This window comes from Lethenteron reissneri, unplaced genomic scaffold (assembly GCF_015708825.2).
Source record: "Lethenteron reissneri isolate LAM-NWPU_2019-01 unplaced genomic scaffold, ASM1570882v1 scaffold_1640, whole genome shotgun sequence".
Lineage (NCBI taxonomy): Eukaryota > Metazoa > Chordata > Hyperoartia > Petromyzontiformes > Petromyzontidae > Lethenteron > Lethenteron reissneri.
The window spans coordinates 685,269-710,273 of NW_026891378.1; the positions used below are offsets into that span (position 1 = coordinate 685,269).

The 25,005-nt window shown below is 45.7% G+C and overlaps 1 protein-coding gene across 1 annotated transcript in view; it reads left to right on the forward strand.

Annotated features, from left to right (window-relative positions):
• Nucleotides 1–25,005, forward strand: part of LOC133339061 (uncharacterized) — a 254,530-nt gene that overhangs the window by 211,948 nt on the left and 17,577 nt on the right. The window contains exons 3-7 of the mRNA XM_061547183.1: nucleotides 484–554; nucleotides 2,351–2,452; nucleotides 11,788–11,946; nucleotides 18,028–18,135; nucleotides 18,870–19,028. Of these exons, the coding sequence (XP_061403167.1) occupies nucleotides 494–554; nucleotides 2,351–2,452; nucleotides 11,788–11,946; nucleotides 18,028–18,135; nucleotides 18,870–19,028 (589 nt within the window). The 5' untranslated portion in view covers nucleotides 484–493. The remainder of the gene's footprint in view (nucleotides 1–483; nucleotides 555–2,350; nucleotides 2,453–11,787; nucleotides 11,947–18,027; nucleotides 18,136–18,869; nucleotides 19,029–25,005) is intronic.

Consider the following 25,005-nt stretch of genomic DNA (forward strand, 5'->3'; position numbering starts at 1 on the left):
GCTCATAGGTAATAATGGTGGGGGGGGGGGGGGTGTCCATTTGGAGGACGTCACCTGCTCATGAATATTAATGAGGGGAGCTGGTCGATTTTGAGTGACGTCACGAGAGGTAAGGACATTCCTGGGTGATTATAGTAGGTATAGGTGTGTAGTGTGGAGTAGTGTATAGTAGTGTGAATATGTATGTTTAACTTATTTAACACCATACGTAGCTAATCAGAGGTGCTGGAAAAGGACAGCAAACTAATCACAACGAGCAGAAATTCTAAAGAAGATTGTCAACTTAGATGATGGTGATGATTTAAAAAGTTGCATGGCTCCCAGTAGCTTCCTAATATCAGACGAAAGAGCATTCCAGACGGCCGCATAAGCAGCACAATCTGAAAGCGCCGCGATAATGCAGTGACCACCATCTTTGCTCGATTGTTAGCCAAAAGACGCTGCTGCCAGCATGACCGTGGTGTGTGTTTTTGTATTTTGCAGGTGGAGCAGCATGAACATTACCCTGATTCATGTTCTGGCGGCTGTCATCTGGCTCGCTATGAGCGTCGAAGGTGACGTTTTTCACTCCACTCCTCAGCTATACGTTTGCATTCATTTAGTTAGTATACAGTCTGTCCTCTTGTGTTGGGGTAGTAATGTTCCTGAAGAACACCGCAATTACCTATACTTTCCACTACACTAGACACTGCTATAAACTAGAATGTACTACTATACACTACCCCCCACACCTCCGATCAACGCAACGGTTGGACTAAGTTACAGTTATGGGTCCAATCCATGGTCATCATTAACTCCATTCATTACATTAAGCCCATTCCAGCTACATATGTCTCTCTTCCCGTGAAGATGTTAACTACCTCGCCTGGTATGCATGAGATTCGTGAACTTGCACCCTGACGATGCATGCTGCTGTTATATGTGGAGTTTGCATCTCTCTATCCCCAGTCGTGGTCTCATGGATTTTTAAGCAGGGTCCTCCGGTTTTTCCCTTCACATTTAAAAACACAGATGTAGAGTTAACTTTGGAGCTTTCGTGACTGCAGGAATTATTATTTGGTTCTTTCGGTAAAGTCACGTATAAAGAAAAAATAATAAATTAAATAATAGCATACGACGTTTCGATTGCAACACAAGCAATCATCATCAGGTATAATGAAATAGCGACATAAAATCTAACCAGAAAAAATTATAGACAGACATATAAGCAGACAGATATCACCAAGATACACACAGCGGGCAACACAGGTACAGAGAGGGGTGATCGTCTCTGTGGGGTGGCCTTCAATAGACAGAGGGGGGCGGAGGCAGCGAGAGGGAGGGGTTAGAGACAAAATTTACATGTCAATGAGTACAACAAAAAGGAGTGAGCAGGCTTAGGGGGAGAAAGAAACACACTAAAATTAAATAACCTAGCAAAGTATCGAAATGTTATGTAAAACGACACAGAGAGTCGGTCAACACACAATTAACGCATAGCCTGGTCGATTACGTATTTCAAAGATTGCTAAGTTAGAATTTAAGTGTGAAAATTTCAAAGAAAGACAAAACATAAAAACAAGAGGAACGGAGACACACAGACAGAGCAGAACCTAAGAACGACAAAAAACGAGTGTAGACAGAAAAAATTACACTAAATAAACAGGCAGAGAGAGAGAATAAAAACCCAGAGAGAGAGAAAAAAGGTAAACTTGGAACTTTCCCGTAGAAGTGGTTCAATCTTAACTTTGGAGCTTTCGTGACTGCAGGAATTATTCTTTGGTTCTTTCGGTAAAGTCACGTATAAAGAAAAAATAAAAAATTAAATAATAGCATACGACGTTTCTTTCTCCCCCTAAGCCTGCTCACTCCTTTTTGTTGTACTCATTGACATGTAAATTTTGTCTCTAACCCCTCCCTCTCGCTGCCTCCACCCCCTTCTGTCTATTTAAGGCCACCCCACAGAGACGATCACCCCTCTCTGTACCTGTGTTGCCCGCTGTATCTTGGTGATATCTGTCTGCTTATATGTCTGTCTATAATTTTTTCTGGTTAGATTTTATATCGCTATTTCATTATACCTGATGATGATTGCTTGTGTTGCAATCGAAACGTCGTATGCTATTATTTAATTTATCATTTTTTCTTTATACGTGACTTTACCGAAAGAACCAAAGAACAGATGTAGAGTATTTGGCTGCCCTAAATTTCCACGTGGTCATATCAGTCACTTCGTTGAGTTGCTATCATCTGTGATGGCCAGGTCGCTTCTGAAAAAGAGCTACTGCACAACAGCTCAGTGGGGCCTTACACCTGTTAAAAAAAATGGTTGAGTTTAAATACTAATATGCATCTTTGTACAATTTTGCAGGACTGTTATGCTACACTGGAAGTGCTGGTTTGGAGATTCCTGAAAAACTTACCACATGTGCAGCAGGGGAAGACTCGTGCGTGATGATGGAACTGACTCAGAGTAAGTGCTTCCAGGTCAAGGCTGCTGTATATTTGGAGTCTGCGTCTATCTCTCTCCCTGGATATGTTTCTCCCTCGCGTGGTTTTTATTAGGCAGTGGGTTCGATCCCGGACCCTGACGGTGCCTGTTGTATATTTGGAGTCTATATCTATCTCTCCCCGTGGATGTTAATTACCTCACCTGGTATGCAGGAGGGCGTGGGTCCGATCCCGGACCCTGACGATGCCTGCTGTATATTTGGAGTCTCTCCCCGTGGTGGTCACTGCATTGATTTTTCTTCGGGTAATCCGGTAATACAAGCATTTGGCTTAGAACCGATTGGTCTACACCAGAGACGGCAGCCTTAACGGCCTTGTCTCTGCACCAGTGTCAGACCAGAGAACAACGCCAAAAGATGAACGGTGCAAAGACAATGGCAAGTAGCAGAGCACTTACAGCTCGCGTTGAGCAGTGCTTATATCTGTAGTGTTTTTATTTCTGCGGACAACTTCTTTTTCTCCTGTGTTACTTTCATTTAACAGATCTCCTCGCGTTCGACACCCTGTAACTCTGTCGTCTTTTTCCCGCTTGCGCTGCTCGCCTGCTTCGCTCGCTCCGCTCCCCCTCTCTCTCAGACTCTCCACGGCTTACCTGTTCTCTCACTCTCCTGGTCTCTCCACTGCTAGCCTGTTCTCTCTCTCACTCTCCTAGTCTCTCCACTGCTAGCCTGCCTGGCACGCTCCTCTCACTTTTCTCTCTCTGCTGCTGTCCTACCACTACACACTCTGATAGCTTCCCACCGTACACTCCTCTAGCCTCTCCACTGCTAGCCTATTACTATACACTCGGATAGCTTCTCCACTACTAGCATCTCACGAAAACTTCTGCTAGCTTCTCTACTGCTAACTATATGCTCTGCTAGCTTCTCTACTGTTAACTAAACGCTCTCCTAGCTTTTCTATTGCTAGCTATCTCTCTGCTAGCTTCTCTTGTCTTCCCTCTTGTCTTCACTGCGACCAACTCCACTCTTTCTCTCACGCTCCCGTATATAACCCCCTCCTCATTAAATCGTCATTAATTAAGCAGGCAACCTACCGTCGCCTCACGCCCGTGGCTTCCGTCGTTATCGTCTCAATCTCCCGTCTGCCTGGCGTCTGTTCCGCGCCTGCATTTGCAGCCAGCCAATCACTGCTATGCATCTTAATGAGCCGTCTCCTTTTCCGTTGCTCCCTCTCACCGCACCTGGTCGCCCCGATGCAACCTCACTGTCTAACTCTCACATGCCTGCGCACTGCTTGCACCCCCCTACCGCGCGCGTAATTCCACTACACCCCCCCCCCCCTGATGAAAAAGCTAAAACACAACCAACACACTGCGCGATTAGTGGCACGGGTTAAACAACAACAACCTTTTGACAGTGTAACGCAATCAGTGGCCCGGGTAACAATGATGTGCCACAATAACAGGTGTATGTGTAGTGGAATGCTCCCGCAGTGCTTTCAACGGAAGGCCGTTGTTCCTCGGGAGCGGGTTCCAGCTGCCGGTCCGTCACCCCTGAATGAATCAACTTGCGGCAAGGAAGGGGAACGCTCAATACTTGACAAGGAGCTGCATCTCGTCCTTGTTGCGACTTTTCCCTCGTGACGGTGGCCATTCACTGGTGAGCTGGCACCCCGCTTCCGTGTCTCCCAGGGTGCATCCCGAGGTTGCGGTTGGCCAACCGGCTCCCGTTCCAAGAGCCTGCCAGTCAGCTCATCCCGTGCTAATAGTGGTGGTCCTGCAGGCACATGGGGGACAGACCGCTGAGGCGCGTCCACATGCGACCATACCACAGGTTCGTTGGACACATCCAATATAGGCCGCTTCGGGATGGGGGATGACGTATCATACGGAGGAACAAATTTCTTAAGGCGCGACAGGTGAACGTGCCATTGGCGCCGGCCAAAGCGAATACGTACACTCTGGTCCCGACGAGTTTCCACAATCTCGACGGGACCCTGCCAGGGCCGATGGAGCTTTGGTGATGTGCCCACTGGCACCATGGGGCAGTTCAGCCAGGCCTTGTCCCCCACATGCCAGGGCTCCCGCGGAGACTGTGTGCCATGCAGGCATTCATTGGCTGCATGTCGTCGCGCCGTGTTACCCAGTGAGGCCTCTCTTGCCTCATTCAGTCGGTCTAACGTCACCTGCATGGGGACAGATACGGCCGACGTCTTCCCCGGTGTACACACGCCCAACCTGACCAGGGCAGGGGTCTCGGGCTCTCGTCTGTAAATTAAATAAGATGGTGAATACCCTGTCGAGGCATGTGGGGCTAATCTGTAAGCGGCTAGGGCACCCGGAATGTGCAGGTCCCAATCGTTCTGCACTGCATTCACCTGTTGGCATAGCATATACGTTAGTGTCCTATGCAGGCGTTCGACCATCCCGTCGGTTTGCAGGTGGTACGGGGACATCCGAATCTTTCTCGTTCCTAGCAAATCACACACCTCTTTAAGCAACCGGGAGGAAAATTCTTGCCCTGGTCGGTGAGCAGTTGTTCTGGTGTGCCTAAATCAAGGACATATCCCTGCAGGAAAGCCTCGGTGATTGAACCCGCAGATTGGTCCACCAATGGCCACGCCATAGGCTATCGGGTGAGGTACTCGACCCCTTCGAGCAAGTTCTTGTGGCCTCTCGGGTGATGGGGAATGAACCCAAAATATCTAGGGCAACACTCTCGTTAACACGGGAGACCTTAATGGATTGTATTGGAACCCGGTATGGCTGCGCAGGCACCTTCCACCGCGCCACCACTCGTGGCAAGATTGAACGAATTGATGCACGTCGTTTTGCATGCCTGGCCAATACAAATCTTTGCACTAAGGTCAGTGCGTTTTTTTTCACGCAAATGCATACGTTTTTCGTGCGTATCATGAATGAGCTTGCCCCGCAGACACAAGGGCACGACAATACAGAACTTCTGCAGTTCGACGTCCCATTGTACGAGGAGTCCGTCGACAAGCCGAAGGAAAGGGCGATCCACCGACTCTGAAGCGAGAAGCCCGAAGCCTCATCCTGGTCAAGGAGGGATCCTCCACTTGTAGGCGCCTCCAATCGGCCAGCGTAAGGCCCAATATGCCATTCCCCTGCGCGAACAAACTATCAGCTGGTACCGAATCAGCTGCGGCGGCCATCGCTGGAACCGCCTGCAGTGGTGGACTGCACCTATAGTGAGCCTTCTGCACACCTTCAGGAGTCTGATGGCTGCGGCAATCGTGACAAAGCGTCTGCGTCGACATGACGTGTCCCCTTCCTATGCTGGACCGTAAAAGAATATCCTTGCAGGATTGCGAGCCAACGGGCCATTTGGCCCGAGGGCTGGTCAACCCGCAAGGAGTATTGCAGTGCCGCGTGGTCAGTACGGCCAGTACAGTTGTATGAGGTGCACAATGGCCAGCAGCTCCCTGCGTGTTATGCAATATCGTTGCTCTGCGGAGACAACACACGGCTGACGTATGCTACAACCTTCTCAACACCGTCGAACATTTGCAACAAGACGGCGCCTATGCCAGTGTCACTGACATCGGTGTCGAGGGTAAACATCTTGGAAAAATCTGGGTATCCGAGCGGCGGTGAGTCCGCCAATACACCCCGAAGTGTCTCAAATAAACGCTGTTCCTCTTCGCCCCAAAGGAACTTCTTACCCTTAGCGGTCAAGGTATGCAGCAGTTTTGCCATTGTTGCGAAATTTTTGACAAATCGGTGGTAGTACGATCCAAAACCCATGAAGCTATGTACCTCTGACACTGTTTTCGGAACTGGCCACATGCGTACACAGCTCGTTTTGTCCGGATCAGTGGCGACTCATGATGCGCTAACAACATAACCCAAATATTTAACAGATGTTTTCAGCAAGTGGCACTTTTGGGGCTTAAATTTTAATTTGGCGTCCCGCACTCGGCCAAATATGGCACACAATCGCTGCAAATGCTCGTCAAAATTTTTACTGAAAACAATGACATCATCTAGATATATCAAACACGATTCCCACTGCAATCCGGACAATATGAGCTCCATTAGATGTTGGAAGGTGACCGGCGTGGAGTGGAGTCCCATCGGGAGCATGTTGAAATGGAACAACCCTTGCGGTGTTCAGAAGGCTGTTTTCGTCTTGGACCCCTCGTCTAGGAGCAGTTGCCAAAAGCCTGATAAGAGATCGAGGATCAATAAAAATTTCGCGCCAGACAGGGCGTCCAACGAATCGTCAATCGTGGAAGTGGGTTTGCATCCGCAACCAAAATCTTATTAAGTTTTCGAAAATCAATGCAAAATCGCAGGGAGCCATTGTGTTTTTAACCAGCACGATGGGAGCCCCCCATGGGCTTTTGGAGGCAGAGACAATCTCCTGTTCCAGCATTTCGTCCACAGTTTGCCAAATGCAGTATTTTTCCAGCGGGCTCATTCGATGGGAATTTAGACAAATTGGGGGTGCATCCTTCGTGTCTATGTGATGCCGCAACAGGGATGTCCGACCAATATCATATTTTCCCGAACTGAAAACATTCCTAATTTCCAAAAGTAGTTTATGGAGACGCGACTGCTGCTTGGGTGTCAGATCGTGGTTCTGCTCATACAATCCCCGCAAACAATCGGGCTCCTCGTCACACAGTGGCAGTGCATCCCCCACTCCCGTTGCCATGCACATCTCCACGTCCGAACCTGACGCTGCCATGGCATGCGCCAGCGTAGTTCCCTCTTGAATGACAATGGACTTGTGCCACGCATTGACCATCTGCATGAATGGGTCTCAATTTGCTGACACCACCATTAAAGCCCCAACCAAGGAGGGTGTCCGTGGCTCAGTGCTCGAAGGGGTTAGTAATATCCCTTCAAGTGGGTTTCTCAAAGGCAGGTTTTTTTTCCAAGCGCAGCGGCACGAGCATTTGTGTGGCTGGCAGAACACGCACCGTGTGGCTAACCACATCCTGCACCACGGCGTTTGCTGCCATGAAGTTAGGCGGAGTCCCCCAAGAATTTGAGGCACTTCCCAGAAGGCATTTCCAAACAGCCCCTCTCTATGGAGATCTTGAGAGGCATCCTTTGCAAAAAATCCATGCCCAATAAACACAGCACAGCCAGGGCTGCGGAAACAAGGATGTGTCCTGTCACACACACCTCCCCAATTTGAAACGTGGCAAGCATGCGGCCCAAAATCCCCAGGCTACCCCCATTTGCTACTATACACAGCCCATCAACCGGCGCCGCCACGTGGCCGATGGCCCGCGGAGACTCCCGACGTGGCCCAGCTTCCAGCTCCCACCAACTGACCCCGAGCCCCTTCCGGCTCCCCCTTATATCCCCTTCCCACGTCACCCAGACTCCGCCCTTCGCTACACCCCTTAAGAACCTTCCAGATAATACCCCTCCCTTAACGCCCCCGGGCTCTGCCCTTAGACCCTGCCCCCGATGCTTCGTGGCGCCTGATTGGCTTAGGGGCTGGGGCGGCGAAACCCCACATACGCTCACATTACAGATGTAAACACATCTTAATTTGCCTTATGCCCTGCAGTGTGAACAATTCTAGATCTTTCATTGATTGCCATGTAAGTGTAGTGACATAAGAGGGGAGGGGCTGCTGGGGGCTCTGGGACCCTAGACAGATAAGCCCTAGATGCCAGGCGCTGGGATCCCAAGCACCCCAGACAGTTAAGCCCCTTGGCGCCACCAACGGGGGGGGGGGGGGGGGGGGGCTGTGTGTGCTCTGTGGGATATCTGGGGGCGCACACAACCCCACTCCTCATTGGAGACGAGGCATAAAAGGGCAGCTCCCTGGCCGATCGGGCCAGTTGTAGCTCAAGACCCAAGACCCAAGACCAGCCATCTTAGGACCCTGGACCCCCTCGTCCCGCTTGTCCTTGTAAGGGCCGGGATGCTGTGAGGGCCAGTGGTGGGACTCTGGAACTCCCGGCTCTACGTCCTTGTAAGGGCGAGCTCCGAGGAAGCCAGAGTCCAGACCCGCACCTTGGCTCGGTCGGGTCAGATAGCCTCCCCTAGGGTAGTTGTAGCCAGAGGACCCCAGAGCATAGCCAGAGTAGTATATCTAGGCTGTGTACCTAGGCTGTGTACCTAGGCTGTAACAGAGTATGAGGACTGAATGGAGTGTTGTATTGTAATAAAGAAGTTACCTCTACAAGTGTCTCAGGAACCCATTACATAAGCATTAGAAGGTTATTGCGGCTGATTTTGTTCCACTGGTTGTTGCACAGGAATAGCAACTGAATGTACATCAGCGATGTTTGCTTCTTAATTGATTGTTACATCCCGATCAAGTAAGATTGTTTTGAATTATCCAGTTGAGTGCATTGTAAACTTATTTCCGACTTATAGAGAATTCACGTGTGATGCTTAGATTCTCAAGATGTTTTGTGATGACAACAATTGCGGTATTATCCATTGCTCATGGAAGTGTGTCACTAACTTGAAAGATGTACATAGCAAAGAGCACTTCCTGTCCACGGAAGCCATATTTCTGAAGACTCCACAGAATTTGATGATCTTGACAAATGGTATAACACTTGATAATAGACGTTCTGGCTGTGTTAAGGCTGGAATCACATCTGGAATTTCACCAGGATCCAAATAATTCCAGTGAGTTTTGGCGGTGCAGCTATTTTATCACTGTTGATGTGTGTCTTGCAACGTGAACGCATTTTCAATGTCTGCTTTGATGACAATTCGGTTGGTAGATAGTGCAATGCATTTTCATTACGTCGTACTCTGTCAGTCTGATTTGGATAGGAGCGTTTGTTGCAGACTTCACAGATTTTATGACAATGTATTGATTTTATTGTCAAATGTTGTCATGTCGTCAGCATTGAGTGCTTGAAGATGTTGCGATTGATAATGACGATTTCGCTTTCATATGACATCACGTGCTTCAAGTCTTCTGCAACTCTGAATTGTCATGTGTGTTCACGCACAGATTTCAATCGACCATCACGAGTGTTTCTTGATTTCTTGATTGTGATGTTCAGTCTCGTTGCAATCAAACATTACGTGCTTCTGGTGTTTCATCATGAAAATGATCACGTAGTTTGTCAAGTCTGGCGCGCTTTGCCTCTTCATCTTCATTTTGCTACGATTTTCTTGGTACTTTTGCCGAGCCTTTCTAACCGTCACTTTCGTTGCGTTGCAGTTTATTTTTGCTTTTTCTTCCCATGATCCATTGTTTGTTTACCAAATGTTATTACCGTTTACCGTAGGTCCTTTTTTTGTTTGATTTGTTGGTTTGCATTTTTGTTGGCACGAGTATAGGACAAATGACTTTGGGTCAAAGAGTGGCTGGCAATTTGTGATAAGTCAGGGCTTGAACTCATGAGCTGAGAGTTGAAAATGTTAAAATAAAAGTCACGTTTCCAAACTTCAGTCAACTTATCAAGCACAGACAACTCACTCTTAAATATCCTAGAGTTTAAAGCTCTATATTAAGTACCAAACATTTAATTGAAAAAAAAATACAAATTTCATCCCCAAGATTGAACTTTGAGCTTTAGATCGAAAGGCCAACACGCAAACGATTTGTCGACCACAAACAGCTTAATAAAAAAATGAATAAAACATCAATACAAATGTTAAAATGTCATACTCTTTGGACATTTCGTTTCCCCAAAATAACAATCACCACAAATGCAACTCAGTTTTGTAGACTCCAGGGAACTGTAAGTTTGGAATGACATCCTTTACGGATGAGATCAGATCACGGATTTTGTGTACTTTACTGAATCGGACCTGGATCTTGTGTTTGTTTAATATTTTGGAAAAAAATTTGGTAACGCCTGCTATGTATGGTAACGTGATGGTTTTGATCAGAGTCTCAGGTGGTTGTTTCTCCATGGTTGGAGAAACAGCTTTGCGGATAATACGGTCCGTATATCCATTCATCTTGAGGGCCCGGTGTACATGTTCCAATTCACTGGCCAGGTGGTGTTGGTCAGAAATACAGTGGACCCTATGGTGTAGTGTTTTGATGAGGGAATTATTCTGTGCCGGTTGATGGTGGGAATCAGGTTTCAGATAGGAATCTGTGTGGGTGGCTTTTTTGTAGTCACGAAAACTTCAAATCTAGAATTTAAATGTCACTATTCAATGGGGTTAGTGCAAAAATGAAGTCACTGACCCTGTCTATGCATTGTCCCATTGGATGCACTACATCACAATAAATAACTTTTGTAAACACACCAAAGCATTTGATGTGGCTGTTTACCTTGAAGGAAAAAAGAAAAAAGTACAAAAAGAATATGTTCCCGGCAAGTTTTGAAGTGTCTACTCCTACGTTGGTATTAACATATATATTTTAACAACACCTGTTTGCAAAGCACTCCTGGAATAATGCTTCCATACCAAATATTAATCAGTTTAAACGAGGCAAGTAATTGATTAATTATTCGCGATTCTGATTCAGGCATGCATTGTGTCTGGATGTCAGTGTGCGCAAATTTGGGATCGGTTGGACAACGGCAACTGGACGACATTTTGATTACAAGATTTGACGACGACATACAATGAAACTTATCTTCATAACTTCGTTTAACTCACTGTCGAGAAGTACGTCAATGATGTGGTGCCTGCTCCCACATCAACGATTACTTGAATTAATAGGTTATTTTATAAATGAATCTTCAATGTACAACTTTTGTGTGGAGGGTGCCTGTAAGTCATTGACATGGAGTGCCTGTTTCTTCGGCAAGCCGAATCCAGAGTTTAGGGACCGCGGCGTTTTTGACCACGACAAATATATATAATTAAAGTTTATTGCTTTCAAGGAGCCAATTATATGATTATTTGATTTTGATACAGGCATGCATTGTCACTGGATCTGAATACGTGTGCAAAATTCGGGATTGATTGTATAACAGGAAGTGGACGAAATGTAGATTACAAAATTTGACGATTTCACCACGACATAGCAGTCAAGTTAAAAATAATGAAAATATAAGAATAGGCTTCGTACCCTTTCCGGCAATAAAACAGAGGTTGTGTTAAGATGTTCAAACACCAAATAGATACTTATTGTACGGAATCATGTACAGCATTAACCACACACAGTACTCGTGGTAAACATGCAAACGAATGTGCTCTAATAATATATTGTAATATATCAAAGCATGTGAATTTGCGATCGGTGAACTTAATACATTTGTCACAAAACCGCGATGTCTAAATCCTCTTATTTTGCACATTTTGGGATGCGCTTTACCAACAACAAAAACGTTAGATTTCATCACGTACACGTGCTAATTTTTTTTGTCGTTTATACTTAATTGCAGATTTTTTTGTTCTTTTTCTTCTTCTCTCCAATTACATTTCCATTCCAGGTGGCATTCCTTACCAGGCCAGAACCTGTGCCACAAGAGTACAGTGCGATGCGTTCGACTTCAAGGACCAGATGAAACAATACATCCTCAGATTACTGCTGACGTTCAATGGCACCGTCGATAGCACCTCCTGCTGCCAAACAAGTTCGTGCAACAATGGTAATAAAAAAAAAACTCTATATTTGGGTGGTTTTTCCTGAAAAACCTAAATGCGGTACCATACAGGCTGTCCCGGGGATATGAAACTTCTAGGCTTACGAACGCCCGCATGCTTATGACCGCCCACGCTTATGACCACCCTTGTGCTTACGAACGCTCGCATGCTTACGAACAGCTGCGTGCTTACGACCGCCCGCACTTACGAACATTCCCTGTAAGATGAACCGCGGAACTACTTTGTTCGGCGGAGCGATCCTCCGCTAGATGTGATGAGACCCGCATCCCCCGTGTTGCACTCCCCTTCCGACAAGTGAGCTAGCATCAGGACTCAAGGTGAGCGAAAATAACTGATTATTTTATTCATGTTACTTTATTTGACGTTTAATTTCATTCACTATACAGTATTTATCGCAGTATTACGTGAAAATGTACAATGTCTTATTTGTGAGTTTTACAATGCTTCCCTGCATTTATTGAACCCGTATCACTTTTTTATGGGACTGACCATATTTACTGTACAATTACCTATTGATGTCTAAGATACGACAAAAATCCACTTACGAACGGCTCTCGGGAACATAAAACCCGTTCAAACATAAGTCAAGGACTTTCTGTATGTACGTTTGGTTCGCGTTCTTGAAAACCTGAACCGTGTACTGTTAAATATAACCGTACCAAAAATATCATCGTCTTTTCACGTAATATACAATTATATACAGTGAGGGAAATCCTGCTGATTTTGTACGTTTGCCCACTGACAAAGAAATTATCAGTCTATAATTTTAATGGTAGGTTTATTTGAACAGTGAGAGACAGAATAAGAACAACAAAATCCAGAAAAACGCATGTCAAAAATGTTATAAATTGATTTGCATTTTAATGAGGGAAATAAGTATTTGACCCCCTCTCAATCAGAAAATTTCTGGCTCCCAGGTGTTTTTTATACAGGTAATGAGCTGAGATTAGGAGCACACTTAAAGGGAGTGCTTTTAATCTCAGCTTGTTACTTGTATAAAAGACACCTGTTCACAGAAGCAATCAATCAATCAGATTCCAAACTCTCCACCATGGCTTTAGTTGCTGCAGCTCCATACTATTAACATTCCTTCCCTTTATTAATGCTAACCCTACTCTCTCCCTTTCATGCTGATAATCCTGCATAATATGACTTTGAAACCCCCCCCCCCACCTCCTACGCATTCCACAATTAGTGACTAATCCCATATCTGCATTTCCCATAAATATGCTAAATTCTTCTTGATATGCAAATTCCTTTGTCAAGGCACTCTTCCCCCTTCCAACCCAGCTTAAATATATGCTGCCAAGCTTGGTGGTGCTCATTCAGACGCTGTCTTTCCGACAGACCTGTTCTTCACCTGAGGACGGCTGCTTGCGTTGTGGCCGAAACGTCGTGAGAATTATTTTATTACGTTTTATTTTTATTATTTTATTATTTCCCTTCTACGTGACTTTACCGAAAGAACCAAGAAGATAAATCCCTGCAGTCACGAAAGCTTTAAATCGAAATTTAAAGATGTTAACTTTGTCTATTTGATAATTATTTAAGGAATGTAATTTGGGAAAAATATCTTACTGCTTTAGTCCTGTTGAGAAGCATAGCACCTTGGTTTTGCAGGTATTCAGGACTAGTTTAAGAGAAACTAGCTAATGTTGTAGTTTGTTGAAATCACCCTGAAGCTTAGCAATCACTTCATCTGGAGAGCGGCCAGCAGTAATCAGTATCGTGTCATCTGCAAAAAGATTTACCCTGGAATGATCCAGGTCAGTGCCCAAGTCATTGACATAAAGAGAGAACAAGAGGGGGCCGAGGATGGAACCATGTGGAACCCCTTTTGTTATCTTAACACTGTTTGACCTCCAACCATTTGTGAATACAGTTTGGGTGCGAGAAAAGAGGTAATTTTTTTACCATTTTACTGCGTTTTCGGAAAAACCGAGGCAACTTGGTTTACTAAGCAGGGTGTTGTGGTCTACTGTATCAAAAGCTTTGGAAAAGTCAAGACAGGCGCAGTACTGCTACTGTAAATGTGATTCAGAGAAGTCTTATGCAGCAGATGTGGTGCTGTATTTTTTTTGGAACCCAGATTTTTTAGATGTAATAGATTGTTGGCTGACAGGACTCTGCTAATTTGGTAATTCAATAATTTTTCAACATTTTTCATCAACAGGGACAACATTGAGATAGGTCGGTAGTTATTTGGATCATCTTTAGGACCCCCTTTGTGAAGTGGACGAACATAGGAATGTTTCCGTTCTAGAAGAACTGGTGCTTATTTGATGGACAGGTTGAAAATATGGGCTATAGGTTTGTATATTAGGTAACCAACAGTTAGTAGAGCATAGACGGGAATTCTATCTGCTCCGGTAAAGGGAGGACCCTTTGAGTTAGGACAGTTGTTTCAGAACATTACTTTCGTGGATTGGCTGGAAACGGAATTCGTTTAATGTTTGGACAGGGGTGTAGGAATTTGCATGAGCAGGGGTGACTCCCAATACATTATCAAAAATGTTACCAGCTTCAGAAAAATGAAGGTTAAAATTGTCAACTATTTTTTTGGGATCTGAAAAATATTACCCATTTCGGTTAAGCTCAACGGGCAGATTATCTGTTTTAGATGCCTTTTCGATACATTTGATTGTTTTCCAGAAAATACTGGCTTTTCCATGTGATTCCAGGAGAGTGGAGGAAAAGTTGACAATTTTTGCATACCGTATTTTATTGACGCATCTATTCCTTAAAATCCTGTATTCTATCCAGTCATTGACCAAATTGCTTTTCTGAGCACATGCCCAAGCCTTGTCCCTAGTTTTCATGAGCTTAGTAATCAAAGGATCAAACCATGGTGGGCAGTTGCTTTTAGTTTGAAATCTAACCAACGGAGCATGTTTGTTAAGAATTTGGAGAAACGTGTACCTGAGTCTCCAAAGTCGTAGTCAGGTTGGATATATCACAGACCTTATCAATATCCAAGTGAAGCACATTCATTAGTAAATGCCTGAGTGCTGAAGTGTCTCATGGAGTGCTTCTCAACCAATTTAGGGGGGCTTTGGGTCTGACTGATGATCTCACCCCAAAAATGAAATAGTGATCACCAAGGTTATTACCCAGAACACCAGTCAGTGCGAAATTGTGAGGGGCATTTGTCAATAGGACGTCAAGCAGAGATGATTTTTTTTTGGTTGGGTCTTGTGGAGAAATTTATTAATTGAAATAGGTTAAATTCATCTGCAAAATTGGTGGCCACGGCCGGCGGGTTTACCCAATTCCAATTTAGATCACCCACTAAAACTATTTGACCTTTAGGGAGGGCCCCAAGAAGCTCTCTCAGTGCAGAAGCAGCTTCAACATCGTCCGCACTAGGCGATCTATAGCAGCACACTACCAATATCTGTTGATTATTTGCGATAGTTATTCTGAGAGCCAGACCTTCAAAGCAACATTTTTTATACAAGGCGTGAGCTGGTGAACATGTGTCGTGCCGTAGATGGGCCACACTTACCGGCAGTGGTGGACAGGGCCCATCTGTAGCTATCTCGGACCCCCAGGGAAGGGGCCACTGTGCCAGCCCAAAAGGGGGGGGGGCTGCTGAGGGCTCAGGATCCTAGGCAGCTAAGCCCTCGGCGCCGGGGCCTCAGGATCTCAGACAACCCAGACAGCTGAGCCCCTTGGCGCCACCAACAGGGGGCTGCGGGGGATCTAGGATCCCACGCAACCCCACCCTTTGATGGGCAAGGGGGATAAAAGGGCTGCTGCCCAGCCGATCGGGGCTAGTCGCAGCTCAAGATCCAAGACCAGCCAGCTTAGGACCTGGACCCCCTCGCCCCGCTTGTCCTTGTAAGGGCTGGGACGCTGTGCGGGCCAGTAGTGGGACTCCCGGCTCTACACCCTTATAAGGGCTGTAATGCTTGCTGGGTCGGGTCAAGTAGCCTCCCCTAGGGTAATTGTAGCTAGAGGACCCGAGAGCGTAGCCAGTGTCAGGCACGCTAGAAGTAGGCTGTGTCCCTAGGCTGTGTCCCTAGGCTGTAACATAGTATCAGGACTGTTGGAGTGTTGTATTGTAATAAAGAAGTTACCTCTACAAGTGTCTCCGGATCCAATTACACATGCAATAGTATTACTAACATCGATGGTAATTCCACCTCCTTTAGATCCTCGGTCACGCCAAAAGAGGCTGTAGTTGTCAATCGTAATCTGCAAGTTATTTATGGCAGGAGTGAGAAATGTTTCTGGTAGGCAAAGAATGTCCGGATCAAGATTTGCCACTTCTAGTTTTAGTTGACATAATTTAATCACAAGCCCTCTGATGTTGACATGTAGAACACCAACACCTTTTCTGCCAGAAAAATCTGCAGAATTATACGAGTTCTTTACATTTGAGCCAGGGTGAAGCTCAATACCACCCAGAAATAATAAAAGTTGAATAGTTTGCACAGGTATTTTCTGTGAAAGGATGAAGAGCGACGAACCTTGGACGAATAGCAGCAACTCGCAGTTGGTGGTATTTTAAAGAGCAGAATGACGTTTGGAAGGAGTGCTGGTGAAGTAATGGGACAAAGATAGGGTTTAAAATGATACAATGATGGAATGTAGAAGTGTCTACAAGCTGTTTCATTAGCAGGTGTAGCGGGAAATCGAGCAACAAGTATGGACGCAAAGTCACGAGGGTAGCCGTTTGTAGAGTTGAGTGTGGCACTAAATATGGCCGGGAGGGACAGCAGGATAATTACCATCTTTAAAATATCCGGGGTACATACAGTTTAACACACAAGCGGAAAAGAAAAAAAACATATACTTGTAGGCCGAGCACGAGAATACGTCTTGCCGCACTCGTCACGCATGCACGGCTTCTCGCCCATTTGTTAGGGTTGAACAGCCACCCCCCCAGACAGGGACAGCAGATTCTTGGTTGCTGTGGCTCCGCTGTAACGCTTGCACCGCCACCTTTCACCGCCGCAGGATGGTGCTCGAGCTAGCCCTCCTTGAGCTCAGTCTACTGCTGGAATGTCGTTGTTTGGCCTCTCGTGTCTCTGTTTCAATGCTGTGGGCACACATGACATTGTTTTCTCTGACACCAAGGTGCTCTGCAAACCCTCGGGCGACCATCAGAATTTTGTTCATGAAGCCATCCAGATATACAAACACTGACAAAACTTTATTCGAGAAGATGGATTCAGATTGAGCAATCATTGGAAGGACGTGATAAACCACGTCATGTTTTAACTGCTGTGATTTTCACTCACCCACCCGTCACGTTTTTCGTTTTAGTGTACGAATTCAAGCTCATTGACATGCCAAATTCTCCAGCTCCACTCCACCCCGTGCCAGCCCCCACCCATCCCTGCACGCCACAAACCCTCTCCCCGTGAACTCCTGCAGCCACGACGCTACAAAACGCTCCCCCTCCCGTACCTATATAAAGCCACAACAGCAGATCATTCTCTCTCACCCGAAGGACGCTTGTGTTGCGACCAAAACGTCGTGTTTCTTTTATTTTTTAAATCTACGTGACTTTACCAAAAGAAACAGAGTATGGATTCCTGCAGTCACGAAAGCTTAAAATCAAAACTACCATACGCTATAGGAGAACTGTAATTTTCTAACCAGAAACTGTGGTGCACATCGTGTGAGGTGTTGGAGGGGTGTGGCTGTTACATTGAGAGTGACTATACTCAAAGCGAGGTCTAGTAGGCGCCACGATGGCTCGGAGATGTTAACTACCTCACCTGATATGCAGGAGGTTCGTGAAGTTTGACCCTGAAGATGCATGCTGCTGTTATATGTGGAGTTTGCATCTCTTTATCCCCCGTGATGGTTGCATGGATTTTTAAGCCGGGACCTCCGATATTTCTCTTCACATTTAGAAACACGGGTTTAGAGTATTTGGCTGATGTACATTTCCACGTGACCATATCAGTCACTTCGTTGAGTTGATATCATCTGTGATGGTCAGGTCGCTTCTGAAAAAAGAGCTACTACATAATAGCTCAGTGGGGCCTTACACCTGGTAAAAGAAATGGTTGAGTTTAAATACTAATACGCATCTTTGTACAATTTTGCAGAACCAACTGTTTATTGCAAAACCGGAAGTGCTGATTTGGGGATTCCTGAAAAATTGATGAAATGTCCAATCGGGCAAGACTCATGCGTGACGATGCAACTGACTCAGAGTAAGTGCTTCCAGGTCAAGGCTGCTGTATATTTGGAGTCTGCGTCTATCTCTCTCCACCTGGATATGTTTATCGCCCTCGTCTGGTATACATTAGGCAGTGGGTTCAATCCCGTACCCTGACGATGCCTGCTGTATATTTAGAGTCTCTCCCCATGGTGGTCACTGCATTGATTTTTTTTCGGGTCCTCCGGTAATATAAGCATTGGGCTTAGAACCAATTGGCCTACACCAGGAGACGGCAGCTTTCTTAACGGCCTTGTCTCTGCACCAGTGACAGACCAGAGAACAATGCCAACGACAATACCGAGTATCGGAGCACTTTCAGCTCGCGTTGAGCAGCGCGTCTATCTATGGCATACCTTTGATGCCAGTATAAAAGTTATTAAAAGATAACAATAAGCTTCGTACCTTTTCTGGCAATACAACAGACGTTGTGTTAAGATGCTCATCATGTACAGCATTAACCACACACAGTACTCGTGGTAAACATGCACACGAATGTGCTGTAATAATATATTGTAATATATCAAAGCATGTTCATTTCCGATCGGTGAACTTAATACATTTATCACAAAACCGCGATGGCTAAATCCTCTTATTTTGCACATTTTGAGATGCGCTTTACCAACAACAAAAACGTTAGCTTTCATTACAAACACGTGCAAATTGTATGTCGTTTCTACTTAACTGCAGATTTTCTTTATCTTTTCTCCAATTACATCTCCATTGCAGGTGGTATTCGCTACTTGGCCAGAACCTGTGCCACAAAAGAACAGTGCGGTGTGTCCAACTTCAAGGACCAGATGAAACAGTACATCCTCGGAAAACTGTCGACGTTCGTTGGCAACGTCGATAGCACCTCCTGCTGCCAGACAAGTTATTGCAACTACGGTAATAAATAAAAAATCACGGTGGCGTACTTCAATGTGTTTGGGTTGTTTTCCTGAAAAATCTAAATGTGGTACCATACAGGCGGTCCCGGGGATACGAAACTTATGGGCGTATGACCACCCGCGTGCTTACGAACAGCCCGCGTGCTTACGAACAGCCCGCGTGCTTACGGACAGCCCGCGTGCTTATGACTGCCCGCGTGCTTACGAAGGCTCACGTGCTTACGATCGCCCGCACTTACGAACATCCCCCGTAAGATGAACTGCGGAACTACTTTGTTCAGCGGAGCGATCCTCCTCTAGATGTGATGAGGCCCCACATCCCGCGTGATGCACTCCCCTTCCGACAAGGGAGCTAGCATCAGGACTCGAGGTGAGTGAAAATAGAACCGATATTTTTTTTCATGTTACTTTATTTTATGTTAAACTAGCGGTAAGTACCCGGCGTTGCCCGGGCAAAAAAGACAGTCACACACATGGACTTACACACACTTTCTATGTACATGAGTTTAGTGGAAGAAGGTTGGAACAGAAATATAATTGGTCCACACACAAACATTATGAATGTAATATTATGAAGGTGATTATTGAGAAAAAATGTTTCTACAGTGAGGGAAAAGAGTATTTGATCCCCTGCTGTTTTTTTTACGTTTGCCCTCTGACAAAGAAATGATCAGTCTTTAATTTTAATGGTAGGTTTATTTGAACAGTGAGAGACAGAATAACAACAAAAAAATCCAGAAAACGCATGTCAAAAATGTTATAAATTGATTTAATGAGGGAAATAAGTATTTGACCCCCTCTCAATCAGAAAGATTTCTGGCTCGCAGGTGTCTTTTATACAGGTGTAGGACCTGAAATACATGCGCCACACATTCGGTTGTTCTGTTGCTATACAAGCGAGCAGAGTACAGTAGGGGGTATCCGGGGAAGGGGTTGTTGTCGGGCGCGGGGAGGAGACGCCGTTAAGTGGCGACAGGTGTTAAGGGTAACCGAGCACACAGGACAGTGATTGGCTAGGAGGTTGAGTGCTTAATGAGTGGCGTCGCCCAGGCGGGAATAACAAGGCCACGTGAGGCTGGGGGCCTGGGGGCAAGTGGAAAAGCGGTGGGTGAGATAATTAATAGGGACTAATTGGTGCGGGGATAAAAGTCACAGCGTAACAGAGAGACGGGAGTCTTGGTGGGAGCTGGAGCGATGGGGAGCTGGAGTGATGGTGCCCGGGATAGCGAGGAGCAGGAGTAAGTAGAGGAGATACGATAAGAGTAACAGTGGAGAGAGATAGGGCAGAGTACAGTAACAGTGTAGAGAGATAGGATAGAGTACGGTAGCAGTGGATAGAGGAAACAGAGTGAGCGGTAGCAGTGGTAGCAGTGCATCGGAGAGATACAGAGTAGGGTAGCAGCGGAGTGAGGGACTCTGGGAGAGCAGGAGAGAGAACGGAGAGACATAGAGCGCCGTTGATGGTGGATAGCGTGACGGAGCGAACGGGGAGACACGGAGCGGTGATGAGGAGGTGTGGACTTTAAAGAGCAAATAAACGGAACGAGAAAGACAACCTGAGTACGAGTCCTACACAGGTAACGAGCTGAGTTTAGGAGCACATACTCTTAGGTTTTTTCGGTAAAGTCACGTAGGTAAAGTGATTTATTATTTTATTATTATTTTATTTCCATTATTACTTTTATTAACTTTTAATATAATTTTTTACCTACGTGACTTTACCGAAAAAACCTAAGAGTATGAATCCTTGCAGTCACGACAGCTTCAAATCTAGAATTAAGAGCACACTTAAAGGGAGTGCTCCTAATCTCAGCTTGTTACCTGTATAAAAGACACCTGTTCACAGAAGCAATCAATCAATCAGCTTCCAAACTCTCCACCATGGCCAAGACCAAAGAGCTCTCCAAGGATGTCAGGGACAAGATTGTATACCTCCACAAGGCTGGAATGGGCTACAATACCATCGCCAAGCAGCTTGGTGTGAAGGTGACAACAGTTGGTGCGATTATTCGCAAATGGAAGAAACACAAAAGAACTGCCAATCTCCCTCGGCCTGGGGCTCCATGCAAGATCTCACCTCGTGGAGTTGCAATGATCATGAGAACGGTGAGGAATCAGCCCATAACTACACGGGAGGATCTTGTCAACGATCTCAAGGCAGCTGGGACCATAGTCACCAAGAAAACAGTTGGTAACACACTACGCCATGAAGGACTGAAATCTTGCAGCGCCCGCAAGGTCCCCCTGCTCAAGAAAGCACATATACATGCCCGTCTGAAGTTTGCCAATGAACATCTGAATGATTCAGAGGACAACTGGGTGAAAGTGTTGTGGTCAGATGAGACCAAAATTGACCTCTTTGGCATCAACTCAACTCTCCGTGTTTGAAGGAGGAGGAATGCTGCCTATGACCCCAAGAACACTATCCCCACCGTCAAACATGGAGGTGGAAACATTATGCTTTGGGGGTGTTTTTTCTGCTAAGGGGTTAGGACAACTTCACTGCATCAAATGGACGATGGACGGGGCCATGTACCGTCAAATCTTGGGTGAGAACCTCCTTCCCTCAGCCAGTGCATTGAACATGGGTCGTGAATAGGTATTCCAGCATGAAAATGACCCAAAACACACGGCCAAGGCAACAAAGGAGTGGCTCAAGAAGAAGCTCATTAAGGTCCTGGAGTGGCCTAGCCAGTCTCCAGACCTTAATCCCATAGAAAATCTGTGGAGGGAGCTGAAGGTTCGAGCTGCCAAACGTCAGCCTCGAAACCTTAATGACTTGGAGAAGATCTGCAGAGAGGAGTGGGACAAAATCCCTCCTGAGATGTGTGCAAACCTGGTGGCCAACTACAAGAAACATCTGACCTCTGTGATTGCCAACAAGGGTTTTGCCACCAAGTACTAAGTCATGTTTTGCAGAGGGGTCATATACTTATTTCCCTCATTAAAATGCAAATCAATTTATAACATTTTTGACATACGTTTCTCTGGATTTTTTACGTGGTTTTTCTGTCTCTCACTTCAAATAAACCTACCATTAAAATTATAGACTGATAATTTCTTTGTCAGTGGGCAAACGCACAATCAGCAGGGGATCAAATACTTTTTTCCCTCACTGTATGTTATGAGCACAGAAACAAAAATAGTGTAATAATTCCAAGGTGATGAATGAAACAACAGTTTTGTATGTATATGATTGTAGCGTAAGAAGCAAGGAAACTTGTACTTACGATAGGCTTGGTGAGGCCTAGTCCCGTGCAGAGCCCCAGTCCTGGCCTACATTGCCAAGGCAGGGGAGGTAGCACTTTGGCAGGCTGGGGGCTGGGCCGCAACCCCCCTCCCCACCATCCCCCCGCCCGTGCAACAATAATGCTATCTAAGCATTATAATATTATCTACGGACTCTGTAGTATTAACTGGACGCATCATGTTGGGGGGGGGGGGGGGGCGAAGAGGACATCACACTGTGAAGAAATATCTACAGCATTACGTGTATATGTGTAATAAAACAGGTCGACGACAAGCGACTGGGTTCCGTGTCTTTATTTCTTCGTTATGGACAGCTCGCGTTCTGCTCTCCCGTTCGCCGCTGGCAGACGGCGCGCTGTGAGTCGTCTCCGCGCCGCCACGTGGCCGATGGCTCGCGGAGACTCCCGACGTGGCCTCAGCTTCCAGCTCCCGCCAACTGACCCCGAGCCCCTTCCAGCTCCCCCTTATATCCCCTTCCCACGTCACCCAGACTCCGCCCTTCGCCACACCCCTTAAGAACCTTCCAGATAATACCCCTCCCTTAACGCCCCCAGGCTCCGCCCTTAGACCCTGCCCCCGATGCTTCGTGGCGCCTGATTGACTTAGGGGATAGGGCGGCTAAACCCCACATACGCTCGCATTACATATGTATTGCATGTTAAACGCGTAAAAGAAAATGTCCACCCCCCCAGGAAGTTGTCATCAGTTGGTACGGTCGATGTTGCGCAAATAAGTAAATAATACAAAAAATTGCACAAATGTGGTAATTCAACTGCTTTAAAATTTACGGATGGGAAAACTGAATAGCGTATTCCCACAGCGGGGCTTAGGGAGTGCTGCTTGGCAAAAACAATTCTACGTAAGGCCCACCGTTCGAGTACCAAATCCGTCGCAAGCGCACTTGGAAACTTTTATATTTAAGATTTAATTTATTATTCACTATACAGTATTTATCGCAGTATTACGTGAACATGTAGAATGTCTTATTATTTGTGAGTTTAACAATGCCTCCCTGCTTTTATTGAACTCGTATCACATTTTTTACGGGACTGACGATACTCTTTGGTTCTTTCGGCAAAGTCATGTAGAAAGAAGATGACTTAAATAATAGAATACGACGTTTTGATTGTAACACACGCAATCGTCCTCAGGCACGAATGAACGAGAAAACAAACCTAGTAAACTTAGAAATATAATGCAGTACAACACAGAGTCGGCTAACATAACAATCAACACCCTACCTGGTTGTCTCTCTGCTTATGTCTGTCTGTGTGTCTGTGTTTTGTTTCTCTCTCAAGTTTAGACATCTTTGGAAGAACGTAATCAACCAGGTAGAGTGTTAACTGTTCTGTTAGCCGACTCTTTGTGGTATTGCATTATATTTCTAATTTTCTAGGTTTGTTTTCTCATTCATTCGTACCTGATGATGATTGCTTGTGTTGCAATCGAAACGTCGTATTCTATTAATGAATACGACTTCTACCTCGGTGTAGCATCGTCATCGTCATCGCATTGGAATGCTGCTGGATGCTTCTAGTCTTGCTACCTTAAACGTTCAGGTCCTGCGTTACGCGTCATCACCTCACGCATGATCGCGAACTGTGCTTTACCGCTTACATTATATTATTCATTATTACAACGCGATTGTCCTATGAAATGGTGGTCTTCAGGAATGCAACAACTACCACCACGTTATAGGAGAACAGACTGTACTCTGCACTGTAATTTTCTAACCAGAAACTGTGGTGCACATCATGTGAGGTGTTGGATGGGTGTGGCTGTTACCTGGAGAGTGACTATACTCAAAGCGGAGGTCTAGTAGGCGCCACGATCGCTCAGCGATGTTAACTACCTCGCCTGGTATGCAGGAGCTCGTGGGTTTGCTAGCGAATCTGATGGTGCCTGCTGTATATTTTTAGTTTGCATGTCTCTATCCCCTTGGTCACGTGGATTTTTCTCTGGGTCCTCCGGTTTTTCCCTCCACACTTAAAATCAACGTCACCACACGTTTACAATATTTGGCTGCTGCTAGAAATGTTCACGTGATAAGCCACATTGTTGAACTGCTGAAAATATGCTACATAGCTCAGTGGGGCATTACCTGGTAAAATAAAAGTTTTTAGTTTTCGTTTTATAGTTTAGGTTTAGAGTGTAGAATTAACTTTTTTCCTGCTCACTTCAGCCAGTGCAGCACAGTGAGGTTACGGATGAATACCGCAAATCGAGGCGTAAGGTGGACCTAGCCAAATGTGTAAGTCTAGGCCTAGCCTAATGTACGGTAAACGAACATTCGCAAGTGACCGCTCTCTGTTAACAATGAATATAAAAATGTTTCGTGGTATTTATAAATAATTGAATACAGTTTAATTAGTTTAATTATGGGTAGAAGTGCAAAGCGTATGTACAGCGATATGATACAGGTAGTGATAGCGCGATACACGACAATGCGATACAGTGCCGAGAGAAACGGTAGGGGAGGCTACAACTATTTCTGGATATGGGCTTTTATCTTGATGTAGGGGCAAAATTGTCTAGTTTCCAAACTATGGAAAATTCTGGTTATGGATCGTTCTATGTGTAATGCGGGCGTAAACGACCTTCCGGAAGTGACGTCATGGGGGGAGGAGTTACGTCACGTGGGGGAGAGGGTTCAGGTCTATAAGGGGAGAAACCGGAAGCAGTGGGGAGTGATCGGGGACTGGGAAAGTGTGAGGCCACGCAGGGCG